Raw genomic sequence first — 20,438 nt, forward strand, 5'->3', positions numbered from 1 at the left:
GGCAGAGATGAAGAGAAGATGTCATTAAAGGTAAATTATATTCTTTGCCTTGTGGGAAGAAGAGAATTAACCTATTTTTTATATTTCTATGGATGAAGTTATTCTAACTTCACCTGTATGTTGCAGGCATGCTTTAGAGTAGATTTCCATTACTCTTATGCTGTGCACACAGTAGGGGACTAGTAATTGCTTACTGAATAGGATGAAAAACTCATGAAAATAATTTCTACTTAATAGCAGCAAGTTATCTGTTAGAACACTATTGATAACATAGTTACATAAAAGTCCAATTCTAGACCGGTTAGACATTATAATGTAGATTACTTATTTTGTTAAGACATACCGACAGAATTTTGGAATTACAGAAAAATAAATCAAACTTAAAATAGAGAAAGCTCACGAACATCCACCATAAATAATTTACTCTTTGCTGGCATGCTCACTGCTAGTATGCAACCCTTTTATATTTTAAACAGGGCAACTGCTTATAAGCTTTGGGGTGTAATGAAGGCAAAATCTGCTCAAATCCAATGTGCTTGGAGAGCAAGTGATGCGGTAGAGGGAGAAAGAGATACAGATGTGGATAATATGTATTAAAAGTAAAAGAGCCAGAGTAACAACAGCGAAACTCAGCGGTGATCCTGGGAGTGGAGGAAGAATCAGTGATTCCCTGCCTATCACCTGCTTTCTTAATGGTGCCTGCGAGACACTGAAAACACATTGATTCTTTTCAAGCAAACTGTGAGCAGTGAGGGCGGGCTGGTCCCTTCCGCAGGAGACGCGCGCACCCAGGAAACAGGCATTTCCTCCATCTTTCCTTGCAGAGTGTCAAGCGGGGGCACCTTCGCTACATCCACGAGCATCACATTTGGAACTCGTCTGAGTCCCCACGGACGTCCACAAGTGCTAGCGCCCACCCCACATCCACACGCCAGACAGTGACGCCGCTCAGGGGGGCCCTGAAAACGAGGCCTGGGTGCGCCTGCAAACTCCCCGCACATTTAGAGGCTGGAGAATATTCCGACAGGAGGAACGTTTTAGGGTACATGTGAAAACATTTTTAAAGTGCGGCAGCTTCAAACACTGAGCCCAGCCCAGAAATGTGATTAACAGTGGGAACAAGCCCAAGCAACTACTTAGGCAGAACCCCAGCTTCAGGGAGGCTCACCCTTGAATCCAGTCCACAGCTGAGAGTGTGGGGTGGGGGAGGGAGGGAACGGCAAGTTCCAGAGAATGGAAACAATGGTCTAAGTTGTAGAGAAAAGAATGAAAAATCTTGAGAGGAGTACAGTTCTCTCCCTCCACAACACTCATCACGTCCCTCTCTCTCTTCCTCCCTCTCTCCCTCTCTCTCTCGCTCTCTCTCATCCCCCTCACCGAGCCCCCTGCTTCCCCTTCACAAAAAGACCTGCCCCTGTGTCAGCCACATCATTTTCTTGGTGGTGCACAGAAACACTGAAGTCTTGGGACTTTCAGGGTTGCAAAGTCCCACCTGGAAATGTAAGTCACTAACGAAGAAGAAACTGTTATTATGTGATCGGAGAAAGTGTTATGTGTCTAAAAGACTGAGACACGGGTGTCTAGCTTCACAGGTGCTAATTTGCGGGCTGCTCCCAAATTATCCCACAGAGCTTGTCAGTGAGCCTCCCTCCTCACCTCCAGCGACTGGGAGGGCCCTGGGGTACGATGTAGCCAGCAGGCAGCCGACGTCGGACTTACCCTACGCTCTGTAGCACTGGGCACAGCCGATGGATTCAAAAACCCTGGACACTCAAGCCAAGTTCAGTTTCATAGAACAGAATATCCTCGGTTTGGAGTGGCCCAGAGTGGTTATCTGCCCCGATGTGAAAGCCTCTGCTTGTTGATGTGCGATCTCGCCCTTTCACGGGGCCGCTTGGCTTTCTTACTGGCCTGCGTGTGAACTGGGGTAAGGCCTCGAAGTTGAGGTCGCACATTCTTGGGGCAGCCGCACCTGGGGGCCCGGCCCCTCCGTCCCAGCCCCGCCTGGTTCCTGGGTTTGCAGGACTGGGAACTGAGGTCCTGACAGAGATCTGTGATCTTCGGTCCTTTTCAGCGAGGGAAACGTCCTCTTAGAATTGTCGTGTTATGCTGGGCTGAGCCAACAGTAGAAGGAATTCAAATTGAACAAAACTTAAATCTCACAATTTTCCCCTTTGTAAAAATTCGTACGGCTAAAATACAATCAAATAACAATGACTGACTTCAAGAGGTCGAAGGGTGCCGTAGGGGCTCAGAGATGCTGGTTGCTGACCCACTGTAGAGCCTAAAAGGGGTGTGACCTTCTGAGCCCCCCTCGCAAATGTATTTCTAGAGGGTTCTGCCTCTACTCCTGTAGTGCTTCCAGAGAGGCACTGGCCTCAGAGCTGAGATAATGAAATCATGTCGGACAAAGAAGTGACTCACTTGACCCGAAAGTGAGTGTTCAGTGATGCCTCTTTAGTGTTCCTTCAGTTAGAAGGAAAGCAGGAGGGATTTTTCAATAAACGTGGGTGGTGTGCTGTCCAGAACAGATCTTACTCTCATCCGGAGTAACCATGGCAACTGTGTGTCCCTACCTGAGCGGGGTACTTTGGAAATCTTAAAACCGGCTGTGGATTAGCAGCCCTGCCACTGAGCAGCTCGGACTCGTATTTCTCTGGAGACATCTAGTGGAGAAAGCACAGGATACACTTCTAGACGCACAGGCAACAGGGATTATATTTTGATTCAAATACAAATACGAAATCATCTCAAACCCTTTACATGTCTACACAAAACCAAACAACTAAAGGTTGATAACTGTCTTTTATATGAACAATTGTAAAGCTTCGGGGTCCAGGGAGGCAGGGCTCAGGGGTGGCGGGGAGGGTAGGCAGGGGCTGTCAGCCGAGCATCTACCTGGCTCCTCTCCAGCGTGGGGGCCTCCGAGCAGCCCTGGCTGGTTTACTGTTGCTACTTACAAGTCCGCTCAGCGACTTGCAGGGGGCGGCACCTCGGCCCCACCCCTCCTCGGCATGGATAACACATTGGTGGTCGGAACAGACCGGCTTTTAGGCCTTGGGGCTTCTGGTGAACCTGGAGATGCTGATGGAGTCGTCTACCCTGTCGCTGTCAGATACTGCACGTGGAAGTATGACCCGCTCCTGGGTACTCGCTTATTTTATTGTCAGAAAAATCCCCACGCTGGTTGTGCTTTCTCTTCCCTTGTTTCTGGATCGCATTGCTCTTTGGAATTCTGCAGCTCGGATTACAGACAATAGAAAACACCTGTCCACAAGGGCAGGGAAGGTGTTGAGCTTTTTGAAAAGAAACAACTTGAAATAATGTGTGAAAATCAGGACGCAGGGCTCCAGACTGGGAGACTTTGGTATTGGAGCCGCAGTTAAAAGTCTGACCTCTAGTGGTTGCAACTGAAAGTGTAAGTTGATCAGCGTTTTTTGAAGATGCATCTTTACGGAGGGTTTCGTGCTGTTTGATGCTACCACAAATGGTAGAAGTTTTCCAGTTTACATGCTCACGTGTTCGTTGCCCCTACACATGTGAATAAAATTGATTTTGTATGTTGATCTTGTCTTATGCAGCCTTGGGTATTTTCTGCGTCTTACTGTTGTCTATTTCTGTCTCATTCTACCTGCTCACAGAACACACTACGTGTAATTTCGGTCTTTGGATGATCTTTGGATGTTGGGTAGTCATATTCTGCGACTTTTCACGACCCCACATATGGTCTGTCTTGGTAAATGGGCCATATCGATAATGTTAAGTGTCAATGACATCGAATTGGTGGGTAGTGTTAATTCTTCAGCGTCCTTGTGAACTGGGGATGACTTACAGTTCTAACCACTATTGGGGAAGGAGTGTTGAGAACTGCTCTGCCTGGTCCCCCCGGGGCGGTGTAATTGTCCGCTCGGGAATTTATTGGGATGTTGAGACTGATGACGGTGCCGTTACCAATAAATAAGAATCAAGCTTACCTGGTGCTCACAGCCAGGGGGGCTTCCCGTAGGAAGAGGGCTCACCAAGGGTCTGGTAAGCAGGCGAGCACATTGCGGGGCAGCTGTGTTCCTGTTTAAAAGGTAGGACAAGAGGAGGGGAGGTTCCCCAAGAGGCTGCCCTGTTTGAAATCCCGGACGGCAGACCTGGGGCCTCTCCTGACAGGTCACCCGAGGAGTCGGGTGGGGCGAGGGGGAGACCAGCCTCTTCTTGATTTTTGCAAAATCTTCCGATGTGTTTCCTCCTGCATTCAGTTCTTCCCATTTCGGTTCATGTATTTGGAAGCTCCGATATTGAGCACATTTTTTTAGGATTCTTCTGTCTACTTTACGATTTGACCCTTTGAGAATTATGAATTGTAAATCTTTAACTCTGATAACTAACCTTGTTATGAATTTTGCTTTCTCGTTATTGAATTAGCTACCCAGCTTTCTGTAGACTTGGGTTTAAACAGTAGGTCTTTTTTCTCTTCTATCTTTCTCTGTTTCTTATTTCCAGCTGTACTTAGATGTAACTCACCTGGAACACTGTGTGAGTTTAAGGCGTACAAGACAATGGGTTGACACAAAGTGTGATAAAGTGTGACCTTCCACAGGAAGGTCAGTCAGCCCACCCTCCGCCTCGCTCTCGTGACCTCCTTACAGTAACCCTGGACGCACTATTAACTGAGGCCTCCATGCGAATCTTAACCCCCCAGATCTTACTCATCTCAGAACCCACCTATTTTATCCCAGCACCGACACCCGCCCCTCTGCCCTGCCCTCGAGTCCCGGCACCCGCCAGTCTGCTCTCTGTTGCCGTGACGTTGATGTTTCCAGATTCCGTATACATGACGTCACATGACGTTTGTCTTTCTCTACCTGACTGACTTCACTTTGCACAGGTGAAGTGAAGGTCCGTCCACGTTGTTGCAAATGACAGGACTGGCTTCTCTTCATGGCTGAGTAACATTCCACTACACGCGTATATCACTGTCGCTTTCCCTCAAGAGTTTAAGCTTTAATATTTTTACTCTTTCTACTTTTGTTGCTGTCCCTTTAAGTTTTAACAGTAAATATATATTTTTATCTAACACAAAGGCTACGGAGAGGAATGAAAGAAGAGGAAGGAGGAGAAAATGATCTCCACGAAGGGACAGACATGCTAAGAATTTCACAAGTTTCCTTAGAGTTTTTCTTAATTTATCGTATCAGAATCTCATATCAAACACAAAGAGGTAAGCTCACTTTTACCTTAAAAAATAGCAGCTGATAGCAGATGAAAGTTCTCCTGCTTCTCAGAGAAGGCACACTTCAACAGACGAAATTCTTAAAAACAAAGAAAAGAACAAGCCTTTCATCTGGTGGGCCCCCCACTCTGGAGGACTGGGAAGGAAGGAGACTTTGGCAAGCAGAAGAACAGCCGCCTTCTGAGATCCCGCCCTGTCAGCATTTCCCTACTCAGGCTTCACACACGTTTTCTCTTTTAGATTTAATGAATTGGGTCATTACCACACTGGAGGCTAAACCCAAACTCAATCCATCTTACCTTCCTACCTTTCAACCGTGTGAGGTTGCATGACATTAATTTTTGTTACACTTATTTTTCAACCACACTTTACGTTGAGTGTCATTTTGTATCAGTTTCAGGTGCACAGCACAGTGGTTAGACAGTCAGGCACTTTACAGAGCATTCTGCCCGGTGTTTCAAGTTCCCACCTGGCAACTTACATAGTTATTACAGTTGTTACATACAGTTCCATATGCAAGGTGTCACATACAGTTACATACAGTTATCACATACAGTTACACACAAGGTGTTACATACAGTTACATTCTGTGTCTCTGTGAGTCTGTTTTATTTTGTTTGTTCATTTGTTTTGCTCTTTAGATCCCACATGTATACAATAGACTATAACATTGTGTGAATAAAAAAACGATCCTAAAAATCATTTGATCAAATCTCTGTATTTACTTTGAACTAATCTCAAAAAAGGTTTGAGTTCTACATATTTTATCTAGTCAGGATCTTTGCATGCTAACTTAATTAGAACCCGAAAGCATTTGTTCGAACAACTGAGAGAACAACAACAAAATCCAGCTGGCGTGTTTCACGCCAGAATCACCTGAACAGGTGGTCCTCAGTCCCGGCTGCGTATTGCTTGTTTTCTGGGAAATGATTTGTTCTAGTTTCTGGGACGACGGTCAGGCCACCCACATTTTTAAATCTCCTCTGGTCGGTGTAAAGGGCAGGTAGGGCCGACAACCACTGATCCAGACATTTCGTGTGATAGGGCTTAAAAGCCCCAATGAGCTGCACGATGGCCAACATAACTTCTTCCCTAAGTATAAAACGCTCACATTTGTTAAGGTTTAACACCGAATCCGTAGATAAGTCCAAAGTCAATAGTTGGAACTTTGATTACTAAAACATCATCAAAAATATTTTTATCGACCACACACTGGGTTTGTTATTTGCTGATACAGTCTCAGGGGACTCAGGTGGTCACGTGTCAGTGAGCTGTGCAGCTCCCCAAATCTTTGAAAAGTAGCCAAGTGACTTATTTTGGTTTTACTAGCGCATTAATTAAGAAATATTGTAATTAGGGTAATAATTTGGAAGAACAGAAATCAAGAACGTCAAACAATGCTAAAAATGAAATTAAAAATAAGCGTATTGTTATTTTGAATGCATCAGATGTTTAAGCTAGACGAACACGTGTATATTTTCCTGGTTACTAGCTCAAAGTCAACAAGGCGCTTAATGGAGAATGTGGCCATCGGAAACTGTTGGGTTTCTAACTGGCATGAGTGTGCGCTAAGATGTCCAAAAACGCACGTGTGGCAGACTGAGCTCTGAGAGCCTTGGGAAAAGTGCCATTTTGTGTAAAATCTGTCTTCACTGTAAAGGAAAGTCTGAAAACAGCCAGACAAGTATCCAAAATTTTAGGGCTTGTATTTTGGAATATTCAGAACAAAAATCAACAATGTTCTTTGGCAAAATAAAAAATAAAATAAAAATTGGCCAAGAACTTGAACAGATACTCCTCTAAGGAAGACAGGCAGGTATAAAACAGCTCAAAATCACTATCCATCAGTTAAATGCAAATGAAAACCACCAGGAAATATCCCATCGCAGCTCTTAGAATGGTTTACCAACAAGACCAGGGACAGCGAGCGCCGGGGAGGGCGTGGAGAAAAGGGAACCCTCCCGCACTGTTGGGGGGAGAGCAGACCGGTGCAGCCCCTGTGGACAGCAAGCAGGATGGAGGCTCCTGAAAAAGTTAAAAATGGAACTACCACGTGATGCAAAAATCCCAGACCAGGTATATGTCCAAATAAGTGAAATCGTTATCTCAAAAAGACAGCGGAGCTCCATGTTCACTGCAGCTTCGTCCACTATTCACGGTAGTCAAACACGGAGACAACGGAAGTCTCCATAGCCTTGTGGGTGGATAAAGAACGTATATATTTAGATCACACACACACACACACACACACACTGTCTGGAAAAGGCCCAGCCATTGTTAACGTAACGAGAATGGTCTGCGTGACATCAATGTCACCTGGCAGCCAAGGAGAGGGGACTGGAATGCACATGTGTGAATAATGATGACTTCCCTGTACTAGTCAGTGGGGGTTGGCAGATGCTGTTGAGTGAGCACATGTACTGTGTGGCCGTCACATGCAAAATGACTGAATAGAGCAATGAATCTGCATCCATTTTGTGCTACGCTTGAACATTCCTCCATGGAAACTATTCACATGGTTCAGAAGGCCGCAGCTGTGGGCAGCTGGTCATTGGCAGCTTCATCACAACAACACGCCTGCTCATGCATCACGTCTTGTGCAGGGTTTTTTTGCAAGACATCAAATCACCCAGGTGACTCAGTCCCCCTACAGCCCAGATTTGGTGCCCTGTGACTTCTGGCTTTTCCAAAAACTAAAATCCCCTTTGAAAGGGAAGAGATTTCAGAGTGTTGATGAGATTCAGGGAAACACGACAGGGCAGCTGATGACGACTGGGAAAACTGTGTGAGGTCCCAGAGTGCCTGCTTTGAAGGGACTGAGGTGTCATTATCCTGTGTACAGTGTTTCTTGTATCGTGTATCTTCTTGAATAAATGTCTCTTATCTTTCATATCACATGGCTGGAGACCTTCTGGACAGACCTCCTATTATTCAAGTGTATCAGGATGATATACAATAATTTTTCACATTTGTTTATAAATAAATATAAATTGAGTTCTAAAAATCCCTTCTTGGTGTTTTGTCTAGAAAGGGTTTCTTTGTTTCGCTTTGTCTGTTTGTTTGTTGGCTGCAGGAGGCCTAGATAGTTGGCCCCGACTTACACAAGTTCAGGAGCACCTGGCAGGTTCCCCTCCGCACCCCCGGAGACGCGGCAGCGCCGTGCTCCTTGTGAACGGGTGAAGTGAACGGGCCGCTTCGCACAGTGCCCCTGAAGTCACCTAACCCGCACGTACCCTCACTATGAGGCTGCCCGAGGCCTCTGCAGGTCTGTCTGCTTGCCCCTGTGGCACATCGAGGGAAAATGAATCCTGAATTTGTCAAGCTCAGAGATGCTATTTCCGCTGGGGATCAGGTTACCATAGTAATCTATTCCCTGTGGCTTAGATAAGACTTATTTTGCTTAAGTGCTATTTTTATATTATTCAGCATGAAATAGAGATAAAACGCTGAAATGTTTTTGTCTCCAGCCCAAACCGCCATCGGGCAGAAGGGCACAGGTAATCGATGATGTGTCTCCTTAGCGACGTTCCCACACGCTGTGCTGGCTCCCAGGGCCGCCGTCGCCAGGGAAACGACCGTGCAAATGGGGGCTGGAGGGTATCCCCGTATTCTTTCCTCTCTTCATTTGTGATTGTCCCGAGCGGGGGCAGAACGGATGCTAGTCCCCAAGTGTGGTCTGGATGGAGACACAGAGAGAGACAGAGAGAGAGAGAGAAGAATATTCTGGCCTTTTTCAACCTCTCTCTCGTCTCTGTGGCATCTGTACCTTGAGTTCAGCCCGTGTGTTTGCCACATTGTTTTGCCATTAAGAACTTCCAAACCTGACTTCATTCGATTCTCGTAACTCAGAACATCAAGGGCCCTGATTGACCGTTTCGTTGCTAAGGCGGCTGGCTCTTGGTGAAGGTGAGTTAGAACAGGGCCTACGTGATGGGTTCTGAAGTCATCCTGATGTCTTCGGCTTCTCTCCCAGGTGGCCGACACCTGAACATAAACCACCTTCCTTCACACCAGCTCTCCTGGGTCTTGGCTTTGCGACCGGGGGCGGGGGAGGGGGTGGTAGGTGGCACCTGACCTGCGTTTGGTTCCAGTTGAAAATAAGGAGATCGCCATTGCAATAGCCAGTGTGACAAGAGAGAACACTGTGACAACTGCCACTATTTCTCTACTGGAGTCAAGCCAAGGGAGCCAAAGGCATTATTGACCCCGAGAACAAGCGACTCGAGCTGGTGACGGGAGGAGGGACAGAAGCCGAGAGACAGAGACAGATGGCATTTGCATCCCTGTTTGTTCTCTTCCGATCATCCAACAGCCAACTCTGTTCGACAGCTGCCATCACTCTGCGTGGGGTGTGGCGGGTCTGTGATACTCATTTTGTTTCGAGTCAGGCAACAGCTGTGGAGCAAAAATTCCATTACAGAAATCTTTAAACTGTGGCATTTTAAAAACTGCAAGGAAAGGCATGTGTTAAGCTTGCTCACAGATCGAATTTATTCAATAAACCTTTGTGAAACATCGGGTGGTGATGGCAGACTCCTCCTTGACTTACACCAACGCCATTGTTTCTTCTTTTCTCTGCACACGAAGGGAGTGTTGGCTTCTGCAGTTTTGACTTTTCATCGGATGCCGTTCTGTGCGTCACTCACCCAATAATCAGACGGCGGAAACCTTGGCGAGCATCTCCGGCGATTACTGTGGGTGAGGACAGATGTCGATGACACAGCGCGGAGGGGAGAGTTGGAGAAGGCAGGCACGGTGGGTTGAACGTGCTCCGCGTTTATGAGCTGAAGCTGAAGCTGCAGTAATTCAAATACATCCTTAATGGAAAATGCTCGGAAGGTCATTCCATAGCCTGTTTTTCACCACAGAGCTCACTCCTGGCGTTCTTTTCAGGGAGGACTTCTTGAAACTCATACCAAGGCTCTACAAGTCTATATTCTGCACAGGCAGAAAGCAAAGGAAGAAGTCCCTCTGGTTTTTGTTTGTTTGTTTGCTTATACAATGCTTCTCTGACAGAGTCTCCAATGTGTCAGGAAACAATTACCCGTGATGGTGATTATATATGTAAGGAATAATAGTTTATTAATAAAAATTAATAAACACACCCAACCCACCCTGGCTTATATTCTTGTCACATAGCTACCTACTTTAATGTTGCCCTTCCTGGTCTCGTTTTCTCTTGTGATTTCTTCCCTGCACCGTTCTATTTGAAACTCTGGAACAACTACTTCTTCACTCACTCCACGGTAAAGAAATGAATTTTTAAATAATCACCTTTCATTTTAAAAACAACTCGAGCCCATTTTCCACTCCAGAACCCTTGGTCTCCCCCCGGGGACATGGCGGGGCGTGCTCCGCTCCCCAGAGCCCACGGGCCTAACCACAGAAAGTCGGAAGTCCGACACTCTTCCAGGCTTCAAGGAGCCTTTCAGAACCTTGCATCTCCTGTTAACTTGCTGTAACCTACTCGGTCCTTCTTCATTTTTGCCGTCCCCAGAGAAATTCTGTCTTCACGTTATTTGACCTCTAGAAGCTCTTGTCCCGTAAGCCGCTTTCTCCTAGAAACTCTTTCCCTTCTTACAGCTCTTGATTTTCCATGACCTTTCTGGTTGTTCAGTCATTTCCTCCCATACGGCCAATCCCTCGAATTATTCATCTGCCCACGTCAGAGACGTGCACATACTTCTCGGGCTCCCATCCTCCCCATCACCAGCTTAAGTTGCTCTTTACAATCAAACACTAGAGTGTGTACAGGTTCTGTTAGCATCTGCATTTTGTTTCATTCCTGTAAGTTTCAGAATCAGCTCAAAGCCACGTGGATGGCATTGGCGATCCTTTTACTTTTGGGGGGGTTGAATAACTTTGGTCTTCAAAGGCCCATCTCTCATGCACTCAAGCTGCTGAAGCTAGGAGCTTGCTTTTGGGAATCGAGATGCCCTCTTGCTGTTTCCATGGTTACAGCTGTCCAGTCAACCACAACGCATGATTGCATACGAGCAAGGCGTTTGCCTCATGAATAAAACTGCAACCTCACTAGTACTAAAAGGTAAAATTTTAGGCATGGTATGGGAGGCACCTAGCTAACACACCTTCATTCACCTGTCTCCTCAGCTGGGTCGGTTTTTCCCGCCAGATCTGGAAGCTCGAAGTCCACGGGCTAAGCTTCCTCCTTTCCCAGGGCAGCGTGTGGTGGGGAAATGCCAAAATGTGCTACTCTGACACGCTTTTCCTTCTTTCTCAGACATCTGTCCAGATTGTGGCTGACACCCCCACTCGGAATGAGACACCCTTGGCTTTGCCACATCGGGACGTTGGCTGGGTTGCACGAAACCTTGGCCTGTGGCTCAGTCTGCTTGCTGAGGTGATTTGCAGTGTTTCTTTGATCCAAGTTTTAAGAGAGGAAACATACACATCGCTTAACTCTAAATTCTTTGTCATTTCTTAGTGTTATCTTGGTGGATGAAAAGAAAATCATGCACATAGAGTTCCTTATACTGAACAAAATGTTTTCCACTTACTTTTGAAATTTAATCATGATAATTGGGCTCCTTGGTTGGGAGTAGCTAAGTTGCTATTTTCTCATTTTACAAACGAGCCAATAAAGAATAAAATAAAGCTGGAAACTGAACTTCTTGCTTTCAAGTCCAATAGTCAAGCAGAGGATTCTCGTGAACACATTTGGGTTGGAACAGCTCTTGATATTTTTTTATTGAATATAATAACAGTGAAATGCCCATTTGAGTTAGTGCCATATATGCGTGTTCAGTGTATTTGTATCCCTTTGGTCCAATTATGGTCCAAGCCTGGGGGAACAGTATTCGCGGATGTTGGGGAAGGAGAAATATTGTCTCAAATAGCTACAAGGACTTCAGAATGGCAGAGCGTAGTGTTTGAAGGAGCGATGCCTGTACCTGGGACGGGGCCGCACTGTGGCTGTCTTAGTGTGGGATCAGCAGTTCATCACAAGGAGAACAGCATTCTGCAAGAGGAGAGAAGTGAGCGTGCCTGCCTTTCAGAAACACCTCGTTCCTCAATTACTCCTCAAAGCCTCATGCTTTGCCCCCTACGTAGCTCTTCCACAGAGGTTTTAAAAACAGCCTGCGCATACATTTCCATACGTGAAACAACGAATAAAGAAATCTCTTTGAATGGATTCCAATGGCTCTTCTATATTAAATGGCTCTAGAAAGGGCTCCCGTGGTACCGTCATACGAAAAACAAGTCACTGAGTTACAGGTATATTATAATCCCCTTCTTGATAAAAATGATAAAAATCTGCAACCTAAGTATGCCCACCTACTTACATTTGCTTAGGCAAGGGGACCCATGAAAAACAGCAAATTGTTAGCAGCGGTGTCGTTAGGAGACTGGGAATCGGGAGCGATGCCTGATTTTAGTTGAACCGCGCTGGTATTTTTTGACTAGTCGGATACGTAAGTTTAACTTATGAAATTGAAATGACGGAACTACACGAACCGAGTGAAGCAAAGAGGGGTGCTCCATCGCACCGCCACCCGGGGGAGATGAGGTATGAGTCACACCTGCAAGCCACACGCATATTTTTAAGTTTTCTAGAAGCTACATTAAAGAGTAACAACAAATGTGAAAGTAATTTAGCGAGTATGTTTTGACCCAGTGCATCCAAGGTGTTATCACTTGACAGGCAGTCACCAGCAGATGGGCTGTTCTACAGGGTTTTCTTACATAGTCTTTGAAATCCAGGTGTGTTTGACACCAAGAGCCGCAGTTCAGGTGCGCAGTAGCCACCTGTGGACCTTGGTGGCCGTGCTGGGCAGGGCGGCTCTGGGAAAATCGGACAGTTTTGTTTGCTTCTGGTGAAGTTCACGGGCAGAGACAGTGTCACGGCTCCTCGTGAGCTCAGGGTCGGCGTGGCCACATCTGGCCTGGTCCCGTGATCTCAGTCCTGGTTCAGCTTCCTACTTTCTAGCTCTATCATTTGTCCACTGAAAAGCCTTAATATTATTTAATACATTTTATTATTGCCAGTGTGCATAATTATCACCAAATCTATGGTTGAAATGAAGGTGAGCAACAGTGTTTTGTAGAAGAGAATATGAAACCAGCGTATTTAAAAAATCTGTGAACATCATTTTATAGGGGCAAAAAGATATTACAATACTAATTCTGAATTTTAGCTGTGGAAAGTTTGAACTATAAATATTTCCTACTGAAGGGGAGGGCAAAATTCTAAAAAAATAAAAGTTCCTTAACCGAGACTTTTATGACCGAACATCTCATCCAAATACCCGGATGAATAGTTTTTCTTTAACAAACAATTCGGCCACTGAGCAGCCGAGCACACTTGGTAACTGCAGTGAGCACCCCCGGGATTCGTTTCTCCAGTTATTTGTGGAGAACTTATTTTAAATGGCTCTAAGTTTTTAAAAAAGGCCATGTGATATAAACAAAATGCATTGTAATATTTTGTGAAAGAATATTTTTGAGGTTGAATTTAAGAAGACTGCCAGAGATCTTAAAATTCTAAATTCTATGATTACTGGAAGGTGACTTTTGGAGAACATAAGAAATACTGAATAGTAAAGCAAAACAAAAGAAATACTTTTCATGCAAGGGCTGGTGACTCGGTTGGAACGTCATCCAGTGCACTGAAAGGTCGCAGGTTGATTCCTGGTCAGGGCACACACCTAGGCCGCAGGTTCAGTTCCCAGTCAGGATGCATTCGGGAGGCAACCAACTGATGATTCTCTCTCACAGCTCTCTCTCTCTCCCCCTTCCTCTTGCAAAGGTATGGAAATGGACATTCACTCCACTAAGTCCCAGATTTATTAGTCAGGATTATTGGGTATTGGAAGAGTGCATTTGTACATGGCTTTGGCTGAAAACTTGACTGCTTCCTTCAGAACATGATATTGACTACTCTTAACTCTTCATCATTTTGTTTTTCTTTACATCCCAGCCGTTACCCAAGAGCGTCCTTCATTCGGGTCTGTGTGCTTGAGTACCGAATGTTGCCAAGTTGTTACCCGGGGCACGGGAAAGAAATGAGAATGATTTTGCAGTGTTTTAATTGCCAGCCAGTAATTAAAATATCTAGTTTTAAGAAAATTTGATATACAAATATCTAACATATGAAACAATTAACATTTTGAGGATGAGTATCACTTTGAAAAATAATTTATCATTTTACAAAATAATGCACTACCTTTTCTCTCTCTTTTTTTGCTTTTACACAGACAGTCTCCCTACTAAAATTACTACACATTTATTTACAAAGATATTCTCAGGAACACATCTGCCACGAACGGAGAGGTACACCGTATAGCATTCTTTCCTGTAAGTGGGTTTTTCAAGATACATCAAAGGTGAATGAAGTGCTTTGAATTTAACCCAATGCTATTAAAATTAAACTGCATTTTCTAGACACTCCTCCACCCACCCCTGGCAATAAATAAATCAGTGAATGAGGTGAACAACAGCACGGTCGAGAGAGCCTGAAGCACAGGGAACAGTATGCAAATGAAGGTGTGCAGGACTTTCTGTCGATAGGAATCTGAACAGAAGTGGAAAAGAAGCCCCAAATCACCCATTAAAAGACCTCAAAAACATCATCCCTTAAGTTGCAATCCTGCCGTTGTTTTATGCCTTCTCATTTTTTCCCTACTGTTCATCTTCCTCAGTGCTGCCTGATTTCACTCTGTGTTTAGAATGATACTTACTGCTAGAACGTCTGGTACGAACAATACCCAACACTCAGTCTAACTTCATGGGTGTACCTGTCAGTGACATCTGGGGGCTGTTCGAAGCCCTCTTTTCCGGGACACCGCGGAACACGATGTCACCGGCTCCAGATCAATTCCTCTGCGGCCACCGTGTTCCCCTGAGGAGCGTCACCTCCCTAGCCCTGACCGTAAATAAGCCACTGGGGGGGAAATGTTGTGGGCGTTATCTGGAGGAGAGAAAATTTGAAATTACATTCTTGTGTGTACGATCTTTACTTTTGGGAACACAACAAAAAATCAGAAGCAACGACAACAACAAAATCACTGGAAGACGCACCAGGTACTGAGAACAGGCCTCCAGGCCCCCTGCTACTGTGTGTCTGACTTAGAACAGTCCCGGCATCTATCTCACTGTGCCCGGGGCTTGTTCTGAGTCCTAACCCATGAGACAGGGGGGTGTGTGGAGCAGGAAGGTTTATCAGGGTTTTCGTTTTCTCGGGACCTCCTGGGCCCATTATTAAATGCATAGGACAAGCCCAGATTTAGGCCAGGTCAGGGTATCGGTGCCCATGCCTTCTCTGAAAACTGAAATCTACTATTTCAAGTTGAGTTTTGATATTCCACACCAAATAGGTTTCTAAAAATCTAGAATATAATTCAGCCTAAAGAATCAAATGCATTACATCTTTAATTTGGCACATTCCTTTTCCTTTATAACAAGGGTCACAGATTGATGGAGTTTATTCATGGTCTCTCAAAAAAGAACATTTCAGAAGTGGCGACGATCACCCAAAAGTCATGGGACGATCACTCACCCAACATCACCATGCATGCATGGTTTTCCTCGGCCTGTTTGGGTTCGGAGAGGCAGTGCGGTGCAGCGGTCAAGGGCGTGGCCCTGGAGGGCACGTTGAGCTCCATCACTTAGTGTGCGCCCGCCTGGTTAGCCCCGGCCTCCCGTCCCTAGTCTGCACACGGGAGGTACTGAGAACAGCAGCCGCGGCACAGCGCCGTTCCGAGTGGTGTGCGTGTAACTGGCTGGCGTCGTTACTGCTGCTCTTCCCTATTTCTGATGCATCATAAGCAGAAGCTGGGCTTTGCAACACTACGTGGTTTTTCGTGAATGCTAAACCATATGCAATTAGTCTGGTCCATAGAACTGTTAATAATTTTTTAAGTAAAATGAGCGCAGCCTTTTTCTATTGATTTGAATTCAGTGCTGATGGCAGGTGGTGAGGAAACGTCTATATCTCCACGGTGGCTTCAGTAGATATAAGGGATACAATTTAAACTTCAAAGCATTCCCAGTACCTCAGGTGAAAGCACTTCCCCTCTAGTGGCTGGGTGAAGGAGGGGAACCGGGCTAAATTGCCTTGAAGACGGCAGAAGAAACAAGCAGTAAGAATGTTCTCTCTAGCACTGCTGTATCTACTGCTAGAATTAATCACTATTTTCAGGAAATTTTAATTGCCCCCAATATGTAAGTCACTGGAGGAAAGAAGAGGAAACTGCCAGGTTTTTGAACGTCTTTTGAATTGACAACATTATCGCACTGATTAAAAATAGAATTTAATTTTGCTTAGATGTAAGAGTGTGAGAATTAATTTTCACCTGGATATCACGAGCCTGCCGTCCGTCACCTTGCTCTGTTTAAGGTGCTTAAACCGTTGCGACTGACTGTGATTCTTCTTGGGCATTCAGAACTTTTGCTACTTTTGGGAAACTCAGTTCTATCCAGAAGGCCTCATATTTGTACTGATCAGCAATTTAACCTGAAAAAGGCCATTAACACACACACACACACACAACATTTTCCTGGCAAAATGCTAAAAGTCATCAGTCATCCCAATGGATTAGGACCAACATCTCTCCTTTCTGAAAGGAGACCCTGAGCGAACTACCACTCGGAAGTACACCGGCCCTCATTTTAAGAAAGCGTTTGATCGCGACCCCACGGGAAGCTTCCTCGCGTTAACTGTACACTACAATTATTTATATGTTCTTAAGAAATAATTTGCTAATATTTGTGTTTTAAAGCAAAACTGTAGGGCTCAGTGAAAAGTCCTCGATGAGTACCCATCTCTAGGGACCCTAAAAATGTAAGAAAAGCACTAGTATTTCAGCTACATTAATTTTTGCATATAAAAATATCTACTGTAGGAGTCCACTACCACAGGAAGTGAGTTGCATTTGTCTTCCTTGAAAACGACAGCTACAAATATCCTGTGGGTTATTGCAACAGTACAGGAATACAAGGTGAGTTTATTTATTAACAAAAAAAAATTGTCAAACAAATTGTGAAAGCCAAAGCAGGCTACAAAACAAGGGTTTTGTTTTGTTTTTGTTTTGATAGCTTTTGCCTTATTTGAACATGTTACACGTTATGAAGCCACAATTGATAAATGCTATAAAGTGTAACTTAACTTTTGCTAGTTTACTTTGAGACACCTGCCCCCACCTCCGAGCCCTGCGGAAAATACATATACGAATGCCACGCGCCTCCTCCTCCTCCTCCGAGCGTCACAACCTGGTGGTCACATAATCTTCGTGGGCGACAGTGTCGGAGAGGGTGGCATCGTAGTCTGAGCTGGAGTCCTCCTCCCGGGCGTGCCTCTCCTTGGGGATAATGGGGACAGTGTCCTCCACCACCGCCTTCTCCGACTTGAAGGAGCAGATCCGCTTGCCCACCTGCACGGGCAGGCTGTCCGTGTTCCGCTCGCGGTGGTCCACCAGGACGCACTGTTCGCTGAGCCCCGGGATGCTGCGCTCGCCCCGGGAAGCCAGCCCTCGAGCTTCCAGCTGACTGTGTCTCTCCAGGGACCCTTCGGCCTGGTGACGAGCCACCTCTTCGGAAACAGATAGGATCTGGTTTGCATGTTGCTCGACAGCACTGTGTTTGGATCGTCTGTGGAATAGCCCAAAGTGTTTGATGTCGGTCACGAAGTTCATTTTTCTCTGCTTCTCCCGCGGAGGGGGCTCCTGCCCCACCAGCGCCGAGCCGTTGCTCACGGTGTGCCTTTCGGCTGCGATGGCTGCGGAGCGCGGGTGGATCAGCGTGGTCAGGTCGAAGAGGCTGAAGTTCTTCTTCTTGTCTTTGCCGGGGCCTTCATCGCTCCTGTCCTCTGGGTCCGCGGCATAGGAAGAGCCCTTTGTGGCCGGAGTGGACTGGACTGGAGAGAGTTTACTTCCTCTCAGCAGCCCCAGGACTTCGAAGCGGAAACTGGAGATGTCTTGCTTCAGTTCCTAAGCGAAATCGGAAATGATGACATTAGTGGACATTGGGAAACATCACTGGCTCCTTTCGTACAGTACGCGGGTCTGATGGGTTCTCCGCATTTTTAAGAGCTACGACTTTGCTGTGGTCCTGTCTAGAATTTCCCATTTCCTCCCCGGCACGGTGTCATGGTTGATGTCTATGAGTGCCCCGTTCGAGTTCAGCAGTAAGGAGGCGCCCTAAGGTGGGTATGAAAAGAAACGGAAGCGTTTGCTTTTCCACCACTGTGTAGTATCTTGGCTGGGGGGTGCTACACTTTCAAATACTTCCCCTTCAAATAGTCTCCTGCTTTCACCCCACCGCACACTCTCTCAGGGACACCTCTGGTGGTAAAGAGTTTTCACACAGGCACACTGAGCCGTCCAAAGGGCCACATACAACAACAAAAAGTGCAGCCGCCCCCCCTGGAGTTGGCAGCTGCGAAGTGGATTTCAGCCCCACACCTGGGACACCACTACGCTGAGCAAACTGCTTCATTCAATCAGACAGCCTTTCTGAGATGCATCCCTTTTCTTCTCTTTTTGGACGTGTGACTCCTCAGTGCCAACCTGATGGGGGTCATTGGGGTGGACCCTGGCCTCCAGGCTCTCCCCCGAAGCACCAAGCCCCGTTTCGCTCTGAAATTTCAATGCTGTGCCTGGGAAGGGCATTTTGGGCGCTCACTAGCCAACCTTTGGTGTGCTTTAAGCTTTGCGGTTTGTCCAACCCCCTGCCTACCTGGCCGCTTATCTTTGCTCTCCATCCCACTTGCTACCTTTCTCTGTTAAAGGCCTCTCTGAAGGGTGATTTCTTTGTTTTTGCCTATAAGCTCTTATTGACGTTAACCATTCCTCCATAATCTCTAAAGCTCAGGCAGAATAAGAGGTATTTTACACACATACTACAAGTATATATGTGTATATGTATATAATATACATTATATATATGCTTATATTTCTATTTATTTATATATTTCCTGTATCCCACCTACCTCCGCTGACTGAATAAAAATAAAACTCAGGGACAAACACTAAGTGTATAAGTTACAATGAAGGTCAAACCTAAAATTTCCTGCCACCCGAGCCGCACAAATCACAGAGGTGGTCTCTGCCGTTGTTTTTAGCCTATTGGTTACTAAACGGTCCAGGATCAGAAATCAGACTGAAGCTCCAAAAACAGAAGCCTCGGCCAAGGGCTGTTGGGATCACGAGCCAGAGGACCCAGGGCGCCAGGGTCTCCCCTGCCTCTGAACAAGCCCTCTGGACATTCCAGGTCAGTGCGTTTGAACACAATGCATTCTGAGAAGAAATGTCACCGTTTTCTTTTCTGATAATTGAGTAGCACTGTGATTTAAAGACCAGGAGGCCCACAGTCTCATGGGCACCCGCAGCTGCGTTTCGGCTCTGATCTCAACTGCGCAGCGCGGGGCTCCACGCTCTGCGGACCCCACCGCTGGGCGACGGCCCCATGACCAGGACTAGCGGCGTCACCTTGAAGTTTTCCTCGGTCAGGCCTTCCTCCGTGCGGGCGTCTCGGATCATCGCGGCCACGTACCGCTTCACCAGGCTCCTCATCACCTCCTAGGGGTGTCAGACAAGGGGGTCGACGGTCAGTGCATGGACACGGCTTCTTCCTTAGTCGGTCCGGAAGAGGGGACTGGCCTTCACCTCCATGCACATGTCAAGATACAGTATCAGAATAACTTACTTGATACTGGTGGTGTCGTCTCAAATTATCAGCTGCTCGCCTCTGAAAAGGAAAAGGATGTGTGCTTTTCAGTTACATTGATCTGGTTACCATTCTGGAAACTAATGCATTTGTTCATCAAGAATACTTTCCCTCGTTTCTTCAAAGTCCGTACAAAGGAGACAGTGGACAAAGGCTAGAGAGTGTATCACATGAATCCAAAGAGTGAGTGAACTAAAACTGCCAAGTGCAAGGTCATAACCTGTACAGCACTCGATAAATGAGATGAGTTAAAAATGGTGGGAAAAGCTCTGGCTGGTGTGGCTCAGCAGGCTGAGTGCTGGCCTGTGAACCAAAGGGTCGCTGGTTCGATTCCTAGCCAGGGCACACGCCTCGGTTGCAGGCCAGGTCCCCAGTAGGGGGTGCACGAGAGTCAACCACACATTGATGTTTCTCTCCCTTTCTTTCTCCCTCCCTCCCCCTCTCTCTAAAAATAAATAAATGAAATCTTTTTAAAAATGGTGGAAAGGTTGCATTTCTAATGTGAGGTGATGGAGAATTAGGTAATTACAGTTCC

At 46.1% G+C, this 20,438-nt stretch overlaps 1 protein-coding gene across 1 annotated transcript in view; it reads right to left on the reverse strand.

Annotated features, from left to right (window-relative positions):
- Positions 1-17,160: 17,160 nt before the first annotated feature.
- TRPC4 (transient receptor potential cation channel subfamily C member 4) overlaps positions 17,161-20,438 on the reverse strand; it is a 98,636-nt gene continuing 95,358 nt past the window's right edge. Inside the window, exons 9-11 of the mRNA XM_024566758.3 lie at positions 19,883-19,924; positions 19,666-19,755; positions 17,161-18,165 (exon numbers count right to left, since the gene is read on the reverse strand). Coding sequence (XP_024422526.2) covers positions 17,443-18,165; positions 19,666-19,755; positions 19,883-19,924 — 855 coding nt within the window. The 3' untranslated portion in view covers positions 17,161-17,442. The remainder of the gene's footprint in view (positions 18,166-19,665; positions 19,756-19,882; positions 19,925-20,438) is intronic.

The sequence above is a fragment of the Desmodus rotundus genome, chromosome 13, assembly GCF_022682495.2.
Source record: "Desmodus rotundus isolate HL8 chromosome 13, HLdesRot8A.1, whole genome shotgun sequence".
NCBI classification, from domain to species: domain Eukaryota; kingdom Metazoa; phylum Chordata; class Mammalia; order Chiroptera; family Phyllostomidae; genus Desmodus; species Desmodus rotundus.